A 22,787-nucleotide genomic window follows, 5' to 3' on the forward strand; every position below is an offset into this window, starting at 1 on the left:
CAGCTCTGAAGCGCCCTTAGTTAACATGTGGTATATAATTTGTTTAGCATATGCACAATAAGTGATGCAGATATTGGAGTGTGTGGGTTTCTCTGGAGTTGGCTGTAGTTATTGGGTTAGGGTTAATTCAATTTAACAAGCTATTATGAGCAAATTAGTAACACTATATACCATAGCAACAACCTGTGTGTGTGTGTGTGTGTTAGAATTCCCCCTCCCCTTGTTGGCCTGAGGTTCCCTGGGTCAGCTGGTATATGTTACAGCTGATGGCTCCACAGCGATGATGGACGAGGCCACAAGCCAGGAGCCCCCCCCCCCCCCAACCCACCCATCATCACGAGCACCACCACCGTCCTTCCTAAAACACACTGTTCCAGCTGGACACGCCTCTCTGTGGTGACATCACCACCACACTGGCTGACAGCTGGTGGCACGCACCCGGGGCCTCGTGTGTCAGTATGTGGCCCCCACACAACCATCAGCTTGTCAGTCCGTGTCAACTCTTCATCCACATGCACATTAATGGAGCCCCTGAGTGCTCCTCTAAAAGTATCAAGCAGGCCCACCGTACATAAATACCTAAGAATATAATACTGTTTATTTTCTGGCGTCTTACTTGCAGGCGAGCTCTAATTCGGTCATGTGACGCAGTGCAGAACCAAAGGGCAATTGATTAATGTCAAGCTGTCCGTCTGTCATCACACTTGCAGTTACTCCAGTTTCCCTGAAGGCAGGTCTGTTTTTAGTCCGCAAGGAATAAAATGAGGATCACATGCAGTGTTTCTTTAAGGATTTATGTTCTGTACGTTAGCAGAAAACCCCATTGCGGCGTCAGGTTTCCATCACGGCCGATCGGAGCTGATAATTACCTGAGACTACTGCAGAGTCATTTGTCTGGGGAGTGAATGTCGATTGTGACCTTTAGAGAAAAAAGAGAAACGTGTCTGTGCTCTCTGTAACTTTTTAATAATAATATTTTTGGGATATTTTTCCAACTACATATCTTTGTGCTGATTGTTTAGTAACAAGACATTGCAGCACAAAAAGCTCAAACTTCCAGACCACTATGCCTGCGATGAGCATAAAACCTGCCGAAATACTTGTTGAAATTATGTTTATATCCTATCGCGGTGTCAAATGTCGGCAGCTAACGGGAACTAAACTTGGACCGGCGGTATTTTCTAGAAATGTAATTCATACTCTAGGAGTACATGATCTACTCCGATGCAGTTTTTTTTAAGACCATGGAACGCAGTCTTACCAAACTCGGTCGACATCTCGGGGGTAGTTTGTCAGGAAGTATGACTGCGTGTCAAATACACCGATCATATTATCATAACCACTCTGGCTTACAGCGGGTTATTAGATTGTGGTTACTCCCTTGTTAAGTCTGATGTTAGCATGGTGCCGCCGTCTTCCGTAAGAGCGCTGGAGCAGTGGGAGTCAGAAGATGAGCCCCAGGGGACGGGAACATGGGATGGCAGGGGGAACAGGCACTGTCAATAATAAGATTTATTATCCATCGGGTCGTCCCAGGGAGGGGGCAGACGGAGAACGCTGTTCCCTGGAATTAGCCGTCAGGTATGGAGGAGGGTGGGGGGGATCACTCGAGGGATCCCTAAGAGGATGGAGGAGGAGGGGCTGGGGGGGTGTACTGTGGCCTGTCAGTAGCCCCAGTCAGAGGGCTGAGGATAGAGAGATGGAGAGCGTGGAAGTGGGAAGCCAACTTGACTCAAAGTCTAGCCCATGCCACAGAGATGAGGCGCCGTCGTCTTAGGGATGTGACTTCAGCGCTCCCAGATCCCCTTATGTGATGCTACATCTGCCGCTTTATGTTGATTTGTCATTAGCTTTGAGTGGATTGGTCGGACTAACAGAAGAGGATCAGACCTGTTATATATATATATATATATATACATATATATAAATAATAGAGAGGATAAACGAGGAATAAAATAACCTTTCTTTTTATTTTGAAGGGCTGGTCCATCAAAACGATATTGAGGAACATTGGTGCTTTTGCAACATATTCACACAATGAGATTTCTGATTTAAATAAGAAAAACAGTAATTTGTGTGGATATAATTTTTAAAAAGTCAATAATAAACAGTTCAGAAAATGATGTCATGCAGTCTTTAGAACCAGAAGAAGACACCAAGTCTTAGATGACATTAGGTCTCCTATCAAGATGTTGATATAACATCTATACATTGCCAAGCCGTTTTCGCAACCCTAAAAGTAGCTGTTGTGCCTTGGACCTCTGACCATTTATGATCCAGCAGGCGCTAATACTTATAATACCGAGTGGACCGTTGTAACCATAGGCGTGAGCATCACAACAATTTCCTCGCCCCTAGTGTACTAGAGGCACAAATCTCAGAAACTGATATCTCAAAACCCGAACCGACAAAGAGGGGAAAACTATTTGGATTGACAGATTCCACAAGATAAAATGTTGAATCCAAACCTTTTCAATGTGGCTACTCGCAGAAGGAGCGATTTGAGCAGCATGTGGCGCCTCGAGTAAATCATCTGTGTTTTTATTGCGGTGAGCCGGCGTCAAATGGACGGACGGACGGACGGCGAGCGAGTTGCATGCGTCCGCAAACGGTGTCTTCACGGCACGGAGCTCCACTTGGGTCGCTCCCCCCCACACATTGCAAGGCAGGCCACTGTCAGAGGTCTATTAAGGGAAGATTGAGACCCCAGGTGTGTGTGTGGGGGTGTGTTCGTGATTGTGTGTTGTGTGTGTTCTCACTTGCTCATTGGTCATGGTCCTATCGCGGAAGATTGAGACCCCATTTCTCCCATAGCCACTCAACCAACACAACCTGCAGTGGTTTACAATCAGAGCAACACCGTCCATCCATCCCTGCTGACACACACACACACACACACACACACACTCGCACTAACAGAAGCGCGCCACCAGTACAGCTCAGTGTAGATGTCATTAAACAATAGCCCAAGTGGAACAGCTGGGTGACAGCGCCGTGGACATTGCGGGTGTCACGGTGTTGGGCCGAGGGGTTTAGCGGCAGATTGAGGTGCATGTTGGGGATGCTGGGGGGGAGGGGGGGAGGGGGGGGAGGCGGGAGTGTGAGGTTGCAGGGCGGGAATCGTAGCAGCACCTTTTGACAAGCCCTATTTGTCATCTGCCGGGACGCCCAAATAGCTCTGACTGCAACACCGATGGATTATGGGGGAAAAAGAGACTCCGAGCCAGGCAACTAATCCTGTACAAACACCCCCACCGCCACCCATTTACTCTCATGTGCTGCCTCGCTTTTTTAAGGTCGTAGGTTTATCTTTCATAACCCAACACACACCCTTTTAACCCACCAGCGAACAAGCAATATGGTTGAAAGCAGTAACGCTGTATAGATAACTATATGTGCTGTTATAATGCATACATGGAACAAAGCAGCGTTTGCCGACTGTTGTCAACACCACTCTTGCTTCTTTTTGGAATAATCCGCTGAGATGAAAATGTCAAATGAGAAGCTGTAAAAGCCAATCTGAACGGAACAAAAACCAGGGCGACAGACGCTCACCGACGGCCCAACATTTGCCGGCAGTCGACCGATTACGTATCGAGGCCCTTTTTGAAAGAAACGTTCGTTCACTAACAAATATACACATATGCGCGTGTGTGTATACTGTGTATATATATATATATATATACACAGTGTTTCCCCCACCATTCTATCAGGGTGGCGGCCCGCCCCCCTGAAATCTCCGCCCGCCACCCTGTAATTTTCTATATAGCGCCAGATTACAGCAGAAGTAATTTAAGGTCTCTTTTCTTAAAGAGCACGTCTGTTATTGATCGTCTCTAACCAACAGCATGGCATTTCTGTCTCTACGTGTCGCGTTAACACTTCTCGGCTCTCCGTCTCGCGTGCCGCAGAGCTCCGATGCCGGCGTGTCTGCTCCCCCCCTCGCGGGCGCCGCTCGCCTTGGGTCCCTTTCCTATCTCAGGGGGGGCATCATGAAGGAGGTAAGCTTAGGGCACCAACATGGCTAGCAGCGGCACTAGTAGTCTCCGCCCCCCTGAAGCTGTAAAACTAGGGGAAACACTGATATATATATAAAAACTAGCACCCATAGTTGGTAATAACCTCTCATTGCACAGGAAACCGAAGTACACAAATTCAAGTAGGAAAGGTCAAAGTTCTGTGAACTGTGAGTCATTTTACTATTTTTACTTTGTGTTCTCTTCCAAATAGGTTTATATAACCTTGAGGTTTGTTCGTAACATCTGATCATGGCAACATTTGATGTGTGCATCATTGGCCTGATTGTGCGTGTGCATGCGTGTGTATGTGTGTGTGTGTGTGTGTGTGTGTGTGTCAGTATTTCGGCAGCCCCCCAGCTCGCAGTGATTTGTTCAACAGTAAATGTTTGTCTGAGATGAATTCTCCAGCTGATCCAGAGCTGCATCCCGGCTGACGAATGAAACCAGCGCCTGGGGGGAGGAAGTGTGTGCGTGTGTGTGTGTGTGTGTGTGTGTGTGTGTTAGAAGTGGAAATCGAATCATTTTATTGTTTGTCACCCCGGCCCTCGTGGTCACGGTTTGTTATTGGATGCTAATTAAAACGGCAACAATCTTGGCAATTGGCAATTAAAGACTTGTGAAAGAGGTGACGGCAAATGAGCTCCTCATCGGGTGCATGAACTCATTCTTTATCCCTCTTTCACACCTCTCTTCACTCTGTCTGTTCTCTACTCATTAGGAAGACAGAGTGCTGTCACTGACCACAGCAGTGAATGATTGGTGGAGGGGGAAGACGTGGTGCAGATAATGACATGCAAGAGGTTTCTTTTGGGGGGGGGATAGAAAGATGTAAATGAATTCGGAGAACAATTGATTGAAGCGGCTTTTAGCAGTGGGGGAGGAGGGGGTCCTGCAACCCGCGTTTGGTTGTTGATCTCCCCTCCCCCCCATGTTGCAAGTCGCAGTGTCATGAGCAAGGCACTGAACTGATTCTTTCAGGCGCTTCACCGCGCCCACTGCTAATAACTACTAAGGATGGGTTAAATTAAATGCAGAGAAAAAAATTTAAATAAAAGGAAAGTGTATATTCTATTCTATTCTATTCTATTCATGTTGCGTTAAATCTTGCTTTTCAGCAGTGGAAGGTTTTTAGCTTTGTTTATGAAACGACACGCAGCTTGTGGCAAATTGATTCATGTATGTTTTTCTTTTTTCTTTACAAGCTACTGTAATTATTCACAAAGCTTTTAATCTGTGTCCGTGAAAGCGTGGGTCATACTTTAGCACTGATTTCTGTCAGTTGTGCCACTAAGTTTGTCTGTAATAATAATATTGTACACACCCAAGACAACTGGTGAGATCTGGAAACATGATGTCATCCTTAAAAAAAAAGACAAGTGAAGAAACAGCCAGACGGGTTATGATCAACAGGGAAGCCAAACCTGATTCAGTCAGGCAAGACTAATTTGATAGAAAGGCTTAACGACGTCTTAGAACTGAAATTGATTTAATGATTTGAGCGAGCACAAAAGGAAAAGATGAACAGATTATGGCGGCATATTTTGACTTGTGATTTCACAGCTGTTGTCACCCCGCGAGGCGTACAGGACTATTGCTCAAAGAGGCCGTGGCAAATTCTGATTGGTTGAAGTGGAAAGTGAGTCTTTGGTCTTTGACCTGAACGTCGACTTCGACAGCCCACAATGCAAATTCAGTTCTTTGTGCGAGTACGTCAGCCTGAACGGGCCATCGTAAAACAACATGATGGATACACAGTCAACTAAATAAATAGATAAAAACACTTTGTCCCTTTTTTCCCCCCCCCCCCCGTTGTATTCCGCTCTCTTCTCTTGCGCCTCTTCACTGATGGATGTGTAAAATGATATAACGAATGAGACCTAAAGTAAGGAGGAGGGAGGGAGGCCAGGCAGGAGGGATGAAGGCAGCGAGGGAAGAGACGAAGGATATGATTTATTAGGCTCATAAAAATTCTGCCTTTGTTATTCCCTCTCATTTTTATATGTGAAGCTTATTAACGAGCACACCTGCCAGAGTCCTCAGACAAACATGTGTGTGTCTGCACAGTTGTATGCACGCACAATGATGTGCATGATGTGCATTTGTTCACATACCTGCTGCACGCTTGGCTGTCGCCATCAGATTTGAATTTGCAGGCTTTCGTACTGATCTGCCGACTTCTCTGTCCTCAGGTCCCGCCTCCTCCTCCCACCGTAGCCCCGCCTCTCCGCGGGTGTTCAGGACACGCTACAAGATGGTGACCCGCCCGGGCTCCAGCCCCACACACACCGTCCACTACAACCCCGCCCTCTCTTGGAGAGCCAAGAGGATCCAGTCTGCGAGGTAATCCACATTAACAGAGACAAATACACACACACACACACACACACACACACATACACACTCACTCTCCTGCAGGTCTGGGTTTAATGCGTCCCAATGGCTAATATCCCTCAGAGCAGAGCAGCGCCTTGTCTTTAATGTCACTGTCATGTGCAGCATGAGTGGAAGAGGTCGGAATTTATTACGCTCATTTTTACACAGTAGATAACCCAGAGAATAAACCATTTACACCAGCGTGCTCCTCACATTAATTTACACCGGCAGGGAAAGTGTCTCACCCAGGACCGATACAGAGGGAGGAAGGGAGGAGAGAGAAAAAAGAGAAAGGGTGGTTCTAAATGCCATTACAACTATCATCCCCTCTTGCCCCTCCCCACCCACAACCCCCACCTCCCTTCATTTATCTAACTTTCATCTCCTTACCCACTCTCACCTGAGGTTTGATCCACCAATGGCTCTTGATTTCACAGCATCTGCAATAGGACTGCAACTTGTGAATATTTGTCACTGTTGATTCATCTAAATATTTGCAAATTACAACAAAAAAGTATGCAGTCTATAAAATGTTATGATACAGGGAAATTTAAATCAAAATATCCAAAAGTGCAAAATGACAAATGGTAAAAAATAAACCACAACAATGTGTTTATTATCTGACTGACTTGATGCTTAGTTGTGGCTCTCTTGGTCATTATTAGGGTACAAAACTTAATTCGTGGCAGTAACTCAACCCAGTGGTGTGGAGCCGCTTTGCCTGCAGGGGTTTCACAATGTTTGAGGTTTGTTGTGGAAGCTGTGAACAGCTTGTTGTGGTTGGTTTTGAGGATCTGCTAATGGGAAGAGAATGGAAAGTGACTTTGGTATGACTTGCTTGCTTGTAGTTGTCCATCGAAGCCGATGATGACGTCCACTTCTGACTTTCAGCGGTGAGTTTTCTGGTGGCTGTATAGTCCTATCCTGGATCCACAGGTCTTGTCGCAGGTGGGACATGCGTATGTAGTAGTGGTGGTCCTGGCAACCTTGGTTGTTTTTCTTGTATGCCTTCTTTCCTGCCTCCTGGCTGTCCTGTCCTCCTCCAGTGCTGTGGTCCCGTCTTGGCACATCTGACGCCAGGTGTTACGGTCAGCAGCCAAGCCCTCCAGGTCCCCTGGTCTGATTTTACATTTCTTTAGCGCTGTTTTTATCTGGTCTTTATAGCGCTTCTGCCCTCCAGCAGAGCGCTGGCCTTGGGCGAGCTGGCCATACAGCAATTGGTGAGGCAGCCGGTTGAGGCATCCTTATAACGTGCCCCAGCCATCGTAGCTGGTAGTGGGTGATGGTGGCCTCCATGCTCCTACAGCCTGCTCTCCTGAGGATCTCGGTATGTGGCACTCGGTCACGCCAAGTGATTCCTAGCATTCGCTGGAGACAGCGGATGTGAAAATGCTCCAGGGACTTCACATGGCGGCTGTAAGTGACCCAGGCTTCACAACTGTACAGGAGGGTGGTGATGCACACTGCTTGATACACAGAGATTTTTGTATGGAGGTATAAGTTCTTGTTTTGAAAGACCCGCGCCTGAGTCTCCCAAAGGCAGCTGATGCTTGTTTGATTCTGTTCTGGACCTCATTGTCGATGTTATTGTCCTCAGAGAGGATACTCCGAGGTATTTGAATGATGGTACTACAGATAGATGCTTATCATTGATGCTGAACATGGGTGGCGTGGGTGGGATGTTGGTGCTCCACTGACAGACTACCTCTGTTTTGGTGATGTTGATGGTCAGCCCCATCCTGCTGTAAGCCTTCACAGCTGCATCCAGGACAGCCTGGAGGTCTTGTGGAGTGTGAGCCACCAGAGCGCAGTCATCTGCATACTGCAGCTCAAGGACCCTCACTCTGTGCAGCTTGGTGGTGGCCTGCAGCCTCCTGATGTTAAAGAGGTTGCCATCGAGCCTATAGACTACTGTCACCCGCTGTTGTCCTCAATTTCCTTATGGAGAAGCTGGGTGACGCATAGGAGGAAGATGTTAAAGAGCACTGGTGCTAGTACACACCCCTGCCTGACCCCTGTGCACACAGGGAAGGAGGCAGACTCTTGTCCTCCTATTGTCACCCTAGCATTCATACCATCATGAAACTGTCGGAGGATGTTGACAAACTTGTTAGGGCATCCAAACCGGAGCAGGATGTCCCACAGTAGGTCTCTCTGCACAGTGTCGAAGGCTTTGGAGAGGTCGACAAAAGCCATAAACAGGTCTTGATGTTGCTCTCTGCACTTTTCCTGAAGCTGCCGGGCTGTGAAGACCATGTCGACTGTACTCCTGTTCTTCCTAAAGCCACACTGTGATTCTGGGAGCAATGCCTCTGTGATGTTGTTGAGTAGCCTCTGCAGCAGCACCTTGGCCAGGACCTTACCAGCAACAGCAAGGAGTGCTATACCCTGTGGTTGCCACAGATGGTCTTGTCACCTTTGTTTTTATATATAGTGACAATTTTGGCATCTCTCCATTGCTGTGGGATGTTTTCATCAGCCCATACTTTAGTGATGTGTTGATGTAGCGCTCTTGTACAGAGGTAACCACCATGTTTAAGCAGTTCCAGGGATATTGTCCATGCCAGGAGACTTGTTGTTCTTCAGAGAGCGGACGGCTGACAGGACCTCCAGGAAGGTCGGGGTTGGTTAAGGTTGTCAATCGGTGGAAGTTCAGGCAGTTGATCCAGGATGGTGCGGTCTGCTTTAGAGTCCTGATTAAGCAGGGTATTAAAATGTTCAGCCCACCTCTCCAGTATACTGCTCTGGTCTTTTAGGACTCTGAGCCCATCTGCGGTTTTAACAGGAGTGATGCAGTGGTTTGTTGGGCCGTAGATAGATTTGACTGCATTGTAAAGTTATGCATATCATTTCTATCAGCAAAGATTGGATTTCCTGTGCCTTCTCTGTCCACCACTTGTTTTGCATTGTCCGTAGGGTCTTTGCACTTCACGCCTCGCCCTCTGCCATTGCTGTCTGGCGGTGCTCAATGAGGGGTTTTTCAGGGTTGCCTGGTGTGCTTTGTGCATGACGTTCAGTGAGTTACGGATGGTGTCTGAGTTATTGTCAAACCAGTCCTGGTGGTTTTTGGTCTTATAGCCGATTGTGTGGGCTGCTGCTTCATGAAGGGCTGAGCTGATAGCGGTCCACTGTAGGTCTGTGTCATTCTCTCCTCTCAAGGTGAGTTCAAGCTCTTCAAGTTTTTCAGCCAGGAGCATCGGAACTCATTTCTTGTGCTGGTATCCTTCAGACGGGCACAGTCTGCGTCTCCCACTGACCCCACGTTTCCGCATGTGGGGGCGTACGCTCATGTGGACTTTGGCCACGATCATCCTGTGGTCTGTCCAGCATTCTGCACCTCTCATGGCCCGGCATATGAGAACGTCTTTGATGTCACAACGTCTCACGATGACATAGTCAATCAGGTGCCAATGTTTAGAGCGTGGGTGCATCCATGATGTTTTATATTTGGTCTTTTGCTGGAAGAAGGTGTTGGTTATGGTCAGGTTGTGCTCAGAGCAGAGAGTAAGTAATCTCATGCCATTTGAGTTGGCCTGACCAATACCATGCCTGCCAAGCACTCCTTTCCATATCCTGTCACTCTGCCCCACACGAGCATTGAAGTCCCCAAGGAGGAGGATCTTGTCGGTCTTGGGGATCCGGTGGAGAGCCTCATCCAGTGACTGATAGAATGAGTCTTTAACCTCAGTGTCGGATGGCAGTGTTGGCGCATACACACTAAGAAGTGTAGCAAAGCGGTTCTTCGCCAGGGGGATACGGAGGGTCATCAGTCTTTCACTGATGCCCACAGGTGTTTCAGTGAGTCTTGGTAGCAGTGTGTTCTTGATGGCCAGTCCCACACCGTGCAGATGTTGTCCACCTGGGGGATAGCCTTTCCAGAAGAAGGTGTAACCAGACCCTTCCTCTATCAGCGACCCTTCATCAAGGAGCCTGGTCTCATAAGTGCGGCGATGTCGATGTTGTAACGCCTCAGCTCGGCCGCAATCAGTGCTGTTCTTCTGTGAGGTCTTTCGGTTCTGCCATAGGAGTCCAGGAGGGTTCTTATGTTCCATGTTGCCAGTTTTAGGTTTTGGGTTTTTTTTTTCTTCTTTTGTTTCGACCGCAGAAGTGGAATGACCCGACAGGTGCGGTAGCCTGTCCAGGTGCGAGTTGAGTGGGCATTTTTTAGGCCACCTTTTCTAGGCCCCTCCTCGGATTGAGGTGAGCAGTGTGGTCCCTAAATAGGGGCTGCTCAGTCACACAGGGTGCTGCCGAGATCAGCTGCCACTCAGTCCCAGCTGATAGCGACCAATATCCTGTGCCGCTGACGTGCAGGGCTCTGACTAGAAGCTCCCAGTCTATTCAAACCTGCTCCCGTCGCCAGTTGCCCCAACGCCAGTCTTCAACCAGATGTGGATCCAGAGTATTCACCGTGGTCAGAGGTGGATACCTGCGCAGAGATTATTTAGAGTGCCGTTGGAGGCGCGCTATCCCCAGTAGCACTATCTTCGCCATGGTGAGGTAAATCTGGTGGCATGGGTGAGCCCAGGACGACCAGTTCCCCATCCTGGCTGCAGGAGGCTGCCGGGTCCTGGCTGTGTTTAGGCCCGCCTATTGCGCACCGCCAGCGCATTGCTTTTCTGTCGGGTCTGCTCCTTAGCCCTGCCTCAAGAGGCTAACCCACAAGGCAGTGGGGCTGTTGCCCATAGCTGGGGCAGTGGTTGATGGGTGCCAGGCGTGTCCACCTTGTGGTGGGCCTGCACACCGCATCTCTGGGGCCCACTGCTGCTCCGAGATCCCCTGCAGTTTAGCCTGGGAGGTACCCAGTTACCATGTGTGGCCACGAGGAGGCACTGCAGGAGTCTTGGTGGTGGAGAGGCTATGTACTGGCAGAGGAGACTTACGCTCTCGGCTCCTCTTTTCACCCCCTATGAGGGAGCTAGCCAGCGGCGGTAGCTGAAAGCAGAGAGTTGCAAGCAGAGGGCAGCATGCAACATGCAGCATGCACTAACTACAAGCACTTCTGCACTACTGCACTAGACGCTTCACAGCCACCCTGTGTGATGACACACACACCCTGTCACACACACACACACACACACACACACAGGGTTTGAAGTGGCACATTAGGATTCAGATTAAATGTAATCCTGATATCCCCAGAGGTTCCCAGCCCTGTTGTGAGCAACAACAAAAAAAGCCACACTAACTTCTGGGAGGCAGACGTCACAAAACCTGAGCACATACAAACAAATCTACCTGCTCTGTTGAGTTCAGATGTTTGTCTTTAATAAAGGTGGACCTACTCTTAAAGTTGTCTTAAATGTGGGCATGTTTGGCTCGCTCTTTATTATAAAAGGCTTTATTTGCTTCTTTGCATGTGTGTGTGTGTGTGTGTTGGCTCATTTGTGTAATCCAGATTTGGTGAGACAGAGAGGCCTGGAACGTGGCTTGACTCGGCCTCCGGTGACTTATTACTATTCATTTAGCTGCTGCAGTAAATATTGATTCATCAAGGGATTTTCAATTTGAGCCCTGTGACATCTTGTGAAATATCACCAAGTGTGTAGAAGTGAGGAAAGAGATAAGGAGGGAAGGAGGGGGACAGGTCGGGTCCCCCGGGATAGTGGATTACCCCCCCCCCCCCCGACACAAACGCACACACGCGCACACACACCCGCCCATGCACTCCTTTCTCATGCTTATCTATCTGTTTAACTCCAAATACCTCGCACTTTTATCAGTTTGAAGCCATTGAGTGGAGCATGAGCTCATATTCTCTGCTCTTAACTACCGAGTGCTGCTCTTCATCGTTGCCCTATCAGACCCACTGATCCCTGTCCTCATGTGTTCTCGTATCTCTGTGCTTGCTCATAGCCGGGCCCCTCACTCAGGGCCGGGCATTTAAAAAGAAAAGAAAAAATCACATTTGTATTATTTAAATAAGAATATTAAATAAATTACAACAGTGTACAACATAACTATTAGAATAAAGTGTGAATTGAAGTCTAACGCAATGAACTGTTGCATCAGAGGATGCTTAACCTTTTAATTATGCGTCAGTAATTGATAAGCGCGCCCGTCTGTTTGTCTCGTACCGGCAACGGTGGGATCTGTGTTGGATTCAAACCGCTGGACACATCAAAGAGCACCAGGAGATCCTTTTAAGAGGATGGATTTAAAGACGGGAGATCGTACCGATGAAACACTGAGGAGGAAAATACAAATCGGTGGTACATTTCCACAGCACACTCTGTCCGCGTGGAGAGGTTTCCAGACCCCAGCACGCCGCTCTCTTACCTGTTTTCTGCCATAACGAGCGTGACAGGTGATTTAGTGCCGGCCGGCAGTTTGAGGGAGCGAGGGGATCGGCAGCGGTATTTCAACCCCCGCCCCCAGAAAATAGATATAATCTCAACATTAACTCCATTAATAGTAGCAGGAGTTGAATTAAGAAAGCCGTAAAGCATGCACACTGGAGGATAAATTACGGCCCAGCCCACCCCATCCTCTTCATCGCTCTCACATCCCGCCTATTCTTCTCTCCACCGTCCCGACTTTAATTTTCTAGAGTCGTGCGTTTGCTTTGCTGCTGCTCTCTGTAGTGGTTTTCTGTCCTCGCCATTTAATGACATATAATCACATCCGCGTTTGAGTTCATCTCTTTTGTCTGCTCTTTTCTTGGCTTCGTCTTTTTCTAACTTACCTCCTCCTTCCCCCCCTTTCCCCCCGCACACGCACACCTCAAACAAAGCGGGACCCTCCAACCTCCAAATAAGTATACTACCTTTGAGTGTATACATCTGAAGACACACACACACACACTCTCTCTCTGTCCACGCGCTCATCTCCTTTAGTGCTTCGATATCGATCAGTACAGGATGTAAGAGACTGGGCAATAAAGTGAAGCTGCGCTCCCTCTTCTTCACTTCTCTCCTCCTCTTTTCCCGCATTCGCTCCCTCATTCATCCCCTTTTTATACACCCCCACCTCCACCCCACCCCCCATTCGTTTACTCATTACTTATCACATCAGTCATCTACCACCTGCAGCCGTGTGTCATGGTCCTCCTCGGCTGCTGTTCACACACTGTACCCCCCCCCCCCCCCCGCGCCACTTCTTAATGATATTTCCGCTCCGCGAAAGAGGAAATCCGTTCATTAGTCGTATCAGTCGGCGTCTCTTATTTTTTTAAGTTGGACTTGATCGGGGCGCGATGTGTAATGAACACTGCTTTGGTTTTCCGTTAAGTGCCTCGAGAGGAGCAGCAGTCGCCGCCGTTGGAATTAGCCAGATGACTGTTTCTGCTGCGCTCTGTTTCAAGGGTAACTGTTTCCCCAATATGAGCTTACTAATGCTTGGGTTGCAGACGAAATAGACCCGGGCAGCATTATTCGGAGCAGTCGCACGACCCTCCGAATTCTTCCCTGTCACTAAAACAAAAGTCGGATCATTCATCAACGGCGCCGGTAGTGCTGAATCGCGCTCTCCTTTTTATCTGTGCGTCGCATGGTCAGAGCAGTGCACGCACGCACAGCTGCCTGTGTGTACACACACACACACACACACACACACACACACTTGTACGTGCACACCAGTCACAGGGGAATTTCTGCATGCCCTTGTGTCCCCCCCCCCACCGTCGTCTTCTCTTCTTCTTCTTTCCAACATATTTCACCTTTTTCTTTTTCGTGAGTTAATGTTCTTTTACTGCGACCTCCAGTCATCGTCTTTTTGAATGTTTTACAACACACCTCACTAGAAGTACAGAGCTCTTACTTCAGGGCACAATTGGCTGATTCATCGACGGACGGAACTTTAACGGACAAGAATTTAGATTTTTCCGTTCATGTCATTAGTCAGCATTCTCTCGTTGCAGCTTTGTATAATGTGGTGATCTTCTCCACGCTTTTTACGTGTCATCGTCATTTGAATTGGGCATTGGACCTTTGAAGACTTTGCTGCATTTCCGTTGCCTTCTTAATCAACCAAATGGCTCCATAAGAAAGCAAAAGTCTCTGGGATTAACTGCTCATCAACGGATCGCGGTCGAGCTTCTTTCGCCCTGATTTTGACTGAACCATCCAGTAAATGTACACTACCGTTCAAAAGTTTGGGGTCATCCAGACAATTTTGTGTCTTCCATGAAAACTCACTTTTATTTATCAAATGAATTGAAAATTGAATAGAAAATATAGTCAAGACATTGACAAGGTTATTCATTTTGTTCTTCAAACTTCAAGCTCAAAGAAAGGCCAGTTGTATAGCTTATATCACCAGCATAACTGTTTTCAGCTGTGCTAACATAATTGCACAAGGGTTTTCTAATCAGATATTAGTCTTCTAAGGCGATTAGCAAACACAATGTACCATTAGAACACTGGAGTGATAGTTGATGGAAATGGGCCTCTATACACCTCTGGAGATATTTCATTAGAAACCAGATGTTTCCACCTAGAAAAATCATTTACCACATTAACAATGTATAGAGTGTATTTTTGATTAATGTTATCTTTATTGACAAAACAGTGCTTTTCTTTGAAAAATAAAGACATTTCTAAGTGACCCCAAACTTGTGAACGGTAGTGTACCTTAAGCCCAAAAGAAAGAGCTAAAAGCGGCTTGTCCCTACGAGCGACACATTTTGCGTTGTTCCTTTATCCGTAGTTTAAAAGAGAAAACACAGATTAGCACAGCTATGAATAGTTAGTATGGCGACTGTAAGGCTTCCCTCCGAGGCCTTGGAGCAGAGAGGAAGGCAGTGATGTACAGTGTGTGTTCAACATTGAAAGGGCTCCCCCATGGTGGTCCAGCTCGGGGGATTTGTGAATCCGATGTGCCTGGAGTGTGTCTGATAACAGATAGCCGTCTGGAGGTCAAGGGCATCACTGGGGACGTTGCAAGGAGAGGCCGGAGACGGAGAGAATAAAAATATAAACACCTGCTAAACATCAGTTAAAAAAAAAAAATGATGTCACTTTCTCTGATGGTTTAATTGTATCTACGTTGTTTCCTCTCTTGGCTTCTAGTCCCCCCTCTCCCCTCCCCTCTCTCATTACGGGCAGATTATCTAATTGCAAAGGTAATCTGCTCCAGCAGAGGCGGTTTCCACTAATGGCGTTTCGGCCCGAGGGTGAAACCCGTTCACGTGGCTGTGCACGGACGTCTTGGAACTTAATTTGCGCGCAGCGCTCTTAACGACTCGCAATTCAGCGGGGTCAATGGAGGTCACGAGCTCATTTCACAGAAGAGAGAGAAAAAAACGTTTCTTTTTTTGTTTTGAACGACTTTTACACAGTACTGATTCACAATACACACAGTTTATGGAACCGGTAAATTAATTTAATTCCATTTTATTTGTTTACTGTTATAAAATAATTTGCCTCAATAATAGGCTTTTACTGTTGTGTAACACTGAAGCCAGGGTCCGACAAACATCGGGCCACGAAATGCAATCAGCCAGTTGCCTGATCGAGCAGTGTTGGGGAAGGGGGAAAGTAATTTATTTCAAATCGTCTCCAGACATCGCTTACTACGTCTGTTCTGCCCCCAGATTCCACTCGGCTCTTTTTCCAACGTCTCTCTACTCGCAGAACAGAAGCTACGAGTGGAGAGGAGACGAGACAGACGGGCAGATTTGTTCACTTCACAGATCAAAAAAAAAAATACTACAACAAACGAGTTGGAAAAAATGTTCACCGCGTCGTCGAAGGAACGGGGGGTGGGGGGGGTGGGGGTTCGGAGTCCACGCCAGCCCCCCGCCCGCCTGACTGCGGCCTTGTGTCAGGGTTAACTACCGTCTGTGTTAACTGTTCATGTCATATCCCCATTAACCTCCATTGTGGCTCCCCAGGCCGCCCGGTCCTTGTTTAAGCCTCCCTGGGTGGCAGTCAGCGCTCCGGCATTAGCCTCCATTACAGCTCCCCTGGCTGCAGTTGCCCTGTGTAGGGCAGCCACTGATCTTGTATCAGTGAAACTGAGTGTCTGCGCGGCTGAGTTATGGAGCGCAGTCAGGTAGGCCGCGTACGTGAACGCAGCTGATGGCTGATATTTGCACCGTTTTTTCCTCTCTTTTTTTCCCCTCTCTTTCTCTCTCCTTTTTTTTTCGTTCTTACTCGCAGCCGTGCAAGCCTGCCGCGCGTTAAGCGTCCGTGTCAGTTGTTCTGTGCGCTGCGTGCATTCGGGGTAACCCTCTCTCTTCTCTGTAATGGGAGGCATGAACTCTCGCTCTAAACCCATTTCCAGCCCATCTGAAATACGGCAGCAAATTACCTTCAGCGGCACCCTGCACACCAGCCCCAATCCGCCCCAAATAGAAGTGACAGGACAGCGCAATTTATCGCCATAACCCTTGCACCGCCTCAACACCACCCAGCAGCCCCATACACACTGCAGGCGCGCACGTACATCCCCCCCATACACACACACACACACACACACACAAGTGCCTCTGAATGAATTCTGAATAGTGAGCATGTGTGTGTCGAGGCCTGTGATTGTGTGTGTGTGTGTGTGTGTGTGTGTGGTCTCTTCGCTCCAGTGTAGGGGCCAACCTCGCTGCTCTGGCCCCCTGCCCTGCCTATTATCTCATTGATTTCCTCCTCTCCTCTTTTCAATTCTCTCCATTTCCACACTGCCGTCCTTTCCATTAGAGGAGCAATTTAACAGAGTGCTGTGACATGGGAGGGAGAGAGAGAGAGAGAGAGAGAGGGAGGGAGGGAGGGCAGGGGAGACCAGAGGATTGGAATCATAAAGTGAGGAGGGGAGATAAAGTGAAAGGGCTTGAGGGAAAAGACAGAGAAAAGAGGGGAGGAACTGAGGGAGGGATGAGCCGATTGTATCGTCCCACCTCAGAGAACGGCATGTCTGAAAATGTCACAGTTTGTAAACCGAGCTTCACGGATAATTGCAATCATAAGTTGTAATAAACGAAATGATCCTTTAAGTGAATATATAACTTGAAAGGTAATTTCCACATGTCTTCCAATCCATTATTTCCCTCGACTGCTCTCCATCTCTTCTTCTTCTTCTGTCCCTCTTCCTCTCAGGAGTTTCCTTCAGAGCCGAATGCGAGCTCCCCACGACAGACACCCGGCATCCGCCCAGCACTGGAGAGGAAGCAGCATGTGCTGGATCCGTGGTTCCTTGTACCGGGTGTCGGCCAATAAGCTGTCCCGCACCGTGGCGTCCAGCATGTCCATCAACCGAACAGGTATGCGGGATTGTGGCAATTACATGTCGTTCTTTCTCAAAGATGAAAAATACAGGACTGGTATTTCCCAGTTCAGACACAGTATTAATACTCAGCTACTCATCTGTAGAAAAGCAGTTTTAGTTGTTTGTTCGGAGCCCCAAAATATAATTGTTCTTTGGCTTTAAATGGCATTATATTGCACGTTAGCTGGCATTAATTTGGCATTCCTTTACAATGACACAAAAAGGATAAGCTGTAGCATAATATGGTATTCTGTACTATATAGTTATGACACCGAACACATGGATCATTTAAATGCTGTGTGGCTCAACCATATGGGGGCTACTCTTAAGAGGAGCAGCAAAGAGAAGCCACACTACAGCTACTTCAGCCCACACGTTTTTTTTTTATTCAAACAATCTTCGACAAGTATAAATATTTCATCATTCATTCAACTCCACATTTTCAGATGAATGTAATCAACTGAATGTGTAGATTATCATAGTTTATAAAGATATAATAACACCATTTATTTCTTCACTTGCATTGGAATCCATAGCAGCTTTGTAATTTTAATCTGATAATATATATGCATCAATTTATTGATCGTGGGAAGCACAGGGGTCGGAGGTTATTGGGTGCTGCGCACACTCACAGTTTGTTCTCCCGAGACTCGTTTGAAATGTTCGGCCATTATGATAACCCGTACGATAGCGATACCAAAAGTAATTTAACTTTCAATACATTTGAGTTAAGTTTTTCCTCCATATTTCGTTGCACACAAGACGCAACACTCTTTAAATGTTGTCGACACTGAATCAGCTGCACGAGGAAGCACAGTCTGAAATTGGCAAAAAAAATATTAGTTTAAAATAATTCAAAAGGAGCACGGACGTGACCTGTTCTTTAATAATCGCCTTTGATGTGATGGGCAGCGGCGCTACGGACACATTTCAGTCACGACCAAAACCGTGCTGACGTTTGGTCCCCGACCCGAAGTCTGTGTGCACCCCGAGGTGACACAGGCGTGTTTGTTCCTGCTTGTGGCTGCAGCTCGGCCCACATGCTCTCTAATAGACTCACGGGAGCCGGCTGGATTTGCCATCTGAAATGATAAAGTTGTCATCTGTCAGAGGAGAGCAGGGGGGAGGGTCTGGAGAACTGGACACGGTGCAGATTACAGCCCGGATCTGCCTCGGCCTCCCTCACACTTCTCTCCTCTCCGCGTTCTGGAGCAACTACTCCTGCAGGTGAAATGAAAGCGCTCCGTTCTGTTGAACACGTGACCGGCATCCCAACGCACACATTCCTGCCCCCCCCACCCCCCGAAAAACACCGCCAGTGTCTTCCCAGCAAGACTTGTGATTTCACATCTCACCCCGGAGAGCTCCACCTTTGGCCCTGGTCTTTAATTCCGCTCCGCTTGAATCACATCCGAGCGCACACTTGGTGAGAGGCCCAAAAAAAAAGTTCCAAAATTAGAGGAATAAGATCAACCGCCATCTGTAACTTCAGCCTCCTCGCCTTTCGTGTCCTCCTTCTCCACTCCTCTTATGGCCTCCGACAACCTTCCAGTCACTTACTTCCTTACTTACATACTGTGCGTGTGCGTGTGCGTGTGTGTGTGAGATGTTCTCAGACAGAGCTGGACGTCACGTTTGGCTTTGGCACCAATGTGCCAAACCACAGCCGTATAAATAACCGGCCACATATCGGGTTATTATTGCATCTGGCTGCACAAACACACACTGAGACTCAGCCTCACGTCATATGTGGATAGTTCTCATGGCATTTTAGTTTTTTTTTATGCCACTCTACTATTACTAAGGCCAACTCCACCTGGACAGTAAATTGAATCGATTGTATTTAAATGATCGATACATCAAATATACATACAATAACGTGCCTCCACGCTGTAGCCAAGTCCTCATCGTCATGCCAAACTAATGGTGGTGGTAACATGTCACAACATAAGCCAGTTAGGAGGCGTTAATGCATTGTACCAACATGGCTCTCGGTCATCGTGTTAATACTGGTAACGGAAGCAAAGCGTGAAAACACTTGCAGTTCAGTGTTAGTTGAGTATAAAAATGCTCGTGGTAATAATGACGGTGACTATGACCGTTGTGAAAAAATGTAATATGTGTGTGCCGTTGTAATGTCTGTAACTTACGAAAACAACTAAAGAAATATGCAGCGCGTGGGACAAAAAAACGACAGAACCAAACAGAAGATCCGGAGTTCAAAACGGATTAAACGGACAAATTAAATACAGGGTGCTTTTCATGCTTCAATTACTGAATTGCTCGTGTGTCCTTCATTCTCCACATGCAGGAAGGTCTTTCAGCCCCTCCCAGGTTACATCCACGAGTCCTGCTCTCAACGGGCCCTTCAGTCCTCGTCATCTCGCCAGGTGAGCCGGCTTCATCTCTTCTCATCAGAGGCACTCGAGCAGCAAGGGGTGAAAACATCACTGCGTGCATATCCAAAACTTTTGACTTACCTTTTTACACTTGTCTTGGTTCGTACGGTCATGGAAAACCTGGAAAAGTCATGGAATTTTAAAATGGTCATTTCCAGGCCTGGAAAAGTCATGGAAAAAACTTTAATCATTTCTATACGTGTTTATACGAATAAACATGTATATAAATGTGTATTCTTTTAATCAAACTATGGTCTCTCATTCATTTGTTTCATTAAAGGTATACTATACTGTATGCCTTGGAATTCACATTGTTAAAATACTGCTGGCTCTCTACCACCAGAAATCCAAGGCAGCCAACGACTTTTAAATTTGATCTCCCTTTCTCAACATGAAATGCCTTGCGTCGCTCCGCTGAGGGCTGTAAACCCAGAAGATACCTCCTAGAAGTGAAATTAGCATATGGCAGATGCCTTGATCCCAAGTTTCTCACAGGGGGTGAGGGTGGAAACTTTAACCCTGTTACAACGCGTCCTCTTTAGTTCCCGCCAGCTGCTCGTGGATTGATGTGTGGACACCTGTGCTTTGTCTGTGTTTTCTGAAACCAGCCGCGCTGTCCAGCGCAGCCTTGCCATAATCCGGCAAGCTCATCAGAAGAAGCAGCAGAAGCAGTACTGCATGTACTACAACCGCTTCGGCAAGTGTAACCGCGGCAACAGCTGTCCCTACATCCACGACCCGGACAAGGTTGCCGTCTGCACCAGGTAGCGCACAGGGAACACACGCCTGTTGGTGTCATGGCGTGAAGGCTCACATGTGTTCTGGTCTCTGGTCCTCTGTGAAGGTGGATGTTCTTCCATTGACTCTTGGGGAGTCGTGAAGTGGGAGGCAGGGGAGGACATTTACATCTTTTTTAGGGGGCAATTTTTGCCCCCACTGACTGAAATCCAGGGGCACAAAAAAATTAATTTCGGGCAATTTTTTTTAACTTGTGAAATAACATATAACCTGTTAAAAAATAATAAATATAATTATTTAGGCTTACAGTATATGAGCTGTCATGCTATTCGACAGTAGTCTACAGATTCTAAGTGTTTTCTTAGATCTTTTGAACAAAAAACAAACGGAAAACATAATTCAGACGATCATATTAAATGTTAGGCTTATTTCTTTGTGGTTATTTATTGTTTACAATTTTTTGTTTACAATTAAAACATATTTGTTTTTTATAATTAAAGATTATATTTATTGATTTTTGTGTGTGTACCCACCTAGTACAGGCAATACAGATAGGACACACACAACGCAGAACAAAAACAAAACGCGATTTAATTATTATTTGAGGAAATTCTGGGCGAATTTGTGTCCCCCCTCCTCGTGATATCAGGGGCAAAATTATATTTCTTGGTGGCAGTTTTGCACTTTGCCCTCGTGTATTTCCGACGCTGGTGGGAGGTGTTATGTTGGGCCCAATGGTGTCGGGGACTAAAAGTCTGATCTGTTTCTGATATTCTGGGAATCAATTTGAATACAAATTCAGCAGCTATCGCACAGTGTTTTGTTCCCATTTGCAACAACAAAGAGTTTGAAGAAAACAAAAACACTCCCAGAACCAGCAGCTCCTCTCACTTTGACTTTCTTTCGGCATCTGCGTTGTTCATGTGCAGGTTCCTGCGAGGGACGTGCAAGCAGGCGGACGGGACCTGCCCGTTCTCCCATAAGGTGGCGAAGGAGAAGGTAACGTGCTCCCCCCACACACAGCCCGAGGCGGGGTGTCCGACAACATGGTGTTTTTTGTTGCCACGGGTTGCGGTGTAGGTATAAGATGACACTGCATTGGGTACCGGCATCGGGGATCGTATTTGCATTCTGGGAACGGCTCTTTTTTCCATGACTCTGGAAGGAGTGAGAAGACCTAACCCGATTAGGGGGTTCAGGGGAGGGGCTAACAATAAATCGCATTGTGGCAACGGTATGCACAAATCTAAAGTCGTCGAGTGGAAGGAACCATTATTCCTGTTGTGCTGAAATGATTTGTTTCATATTAATAGATTATATTAATTATGTTGTGGCAAGTGAAGCGGGGGACAGGATTCAGATTTGGGCAATCAGCGGGCAGACATTTTTTTTAATGAATTTGTTCAATATCTTACATCAAGTCCAGGTCAAGGAGACTTCTTGACCAGTTATTGAATTTCCTTGACAAGACAATTGATCTGGCTGACATTCATTTCCATTCTAGCTTATTATTTTACTGGCTGGGTGCAGATTTCACGAGTCACATTTTCTTAAACAATATTTTGTGATAATATGATTGCACACAACTCTAGTCAATCCAGTTGATTCCAAACAGTCTAACCAATCCTAGAAATACAAGCGCAAGTTCACTCAACCAGATAGCCGACAGCCCAGTGCCTGTAACTGGTTTTACGCTTCATTAAACAGGACAAGTGTATGACAAGTGAGTCAACATGAGACCGGAATGACATGACAGGCCCTGATCGGATTCAAAAGAAGTGTTCCTGTACGTGTAGCGTCTAGGCCCCCTACAATTTTAAATGATCATTTGGATGTATTGTTTGTTTTAACTGAGTCATATCACAATGTGTGTGAGTGTGTGTTTTAGTGAGGGCGAAGTGTAACCACTCAAAAATGGAAAGCTGTTCTAGTTTTGTTCCTTCCTTTCCCTTAAGACAAACAACCCAACAACAGGTGCTCTGCCTCACCCACCAGTCACACACACACACACACACACACACACACACAATGCCCTGCACCGTGTTGGTTGTCACCCTGTAAG

At 47.0% G+C, this 22,787-nt stretch overlaps 1 protein-coding gene across 1 annotated transcript in view; it reads left to right on the forward strand.

Annotated features, from left to right (window-relative positions):
- The window catches only part of zc3h3 (zinc finger CCCH-type containing 3), a 54,624-nt gene that overhangs the window by 23,636 nt on the left and 8,201 nt on the right, over positions 1-22,787 (forward strand). The window contains exons 4-8 of the mRNA XM_056414015.1: positions 6,209-6,359; positions 17,420-17,583; positions 19,900-19,978; positions 20,596-20,751; positions 21,655-21,724. Of these exons, the coding sequence (XP_056269990.1) occupies positions 6,209-6,359; positions 17,420-17,583; positions 19,900-19,978; positions 20,596-20,751; positions 21,655-21,724 (620 nt within the window). The remainder of the gene's footprint in view (positions 1-6,208; positions 6,360-17,419; positions 17,584-19,899; positions 19,979-20,595; positions 20,752-21,654; positions 21,725-22,787) is intronic.

Source organism: Pseudoliparis swirei, chromosome 5 (assembly GCF_029220125.1).
Source record: "Pseudoliparis swirei isolate HS2019 ecotype Mariana Trench chromosome 5, NWPU_hadal_v1, whole genome shotgun sequence".
Lineage (NCBI taxonomy): Eukaryota > Metazoa > Chordata > Actinopteri > Perciformes > Liparidae > Pseudoliparis > Pseudoliparis swirei.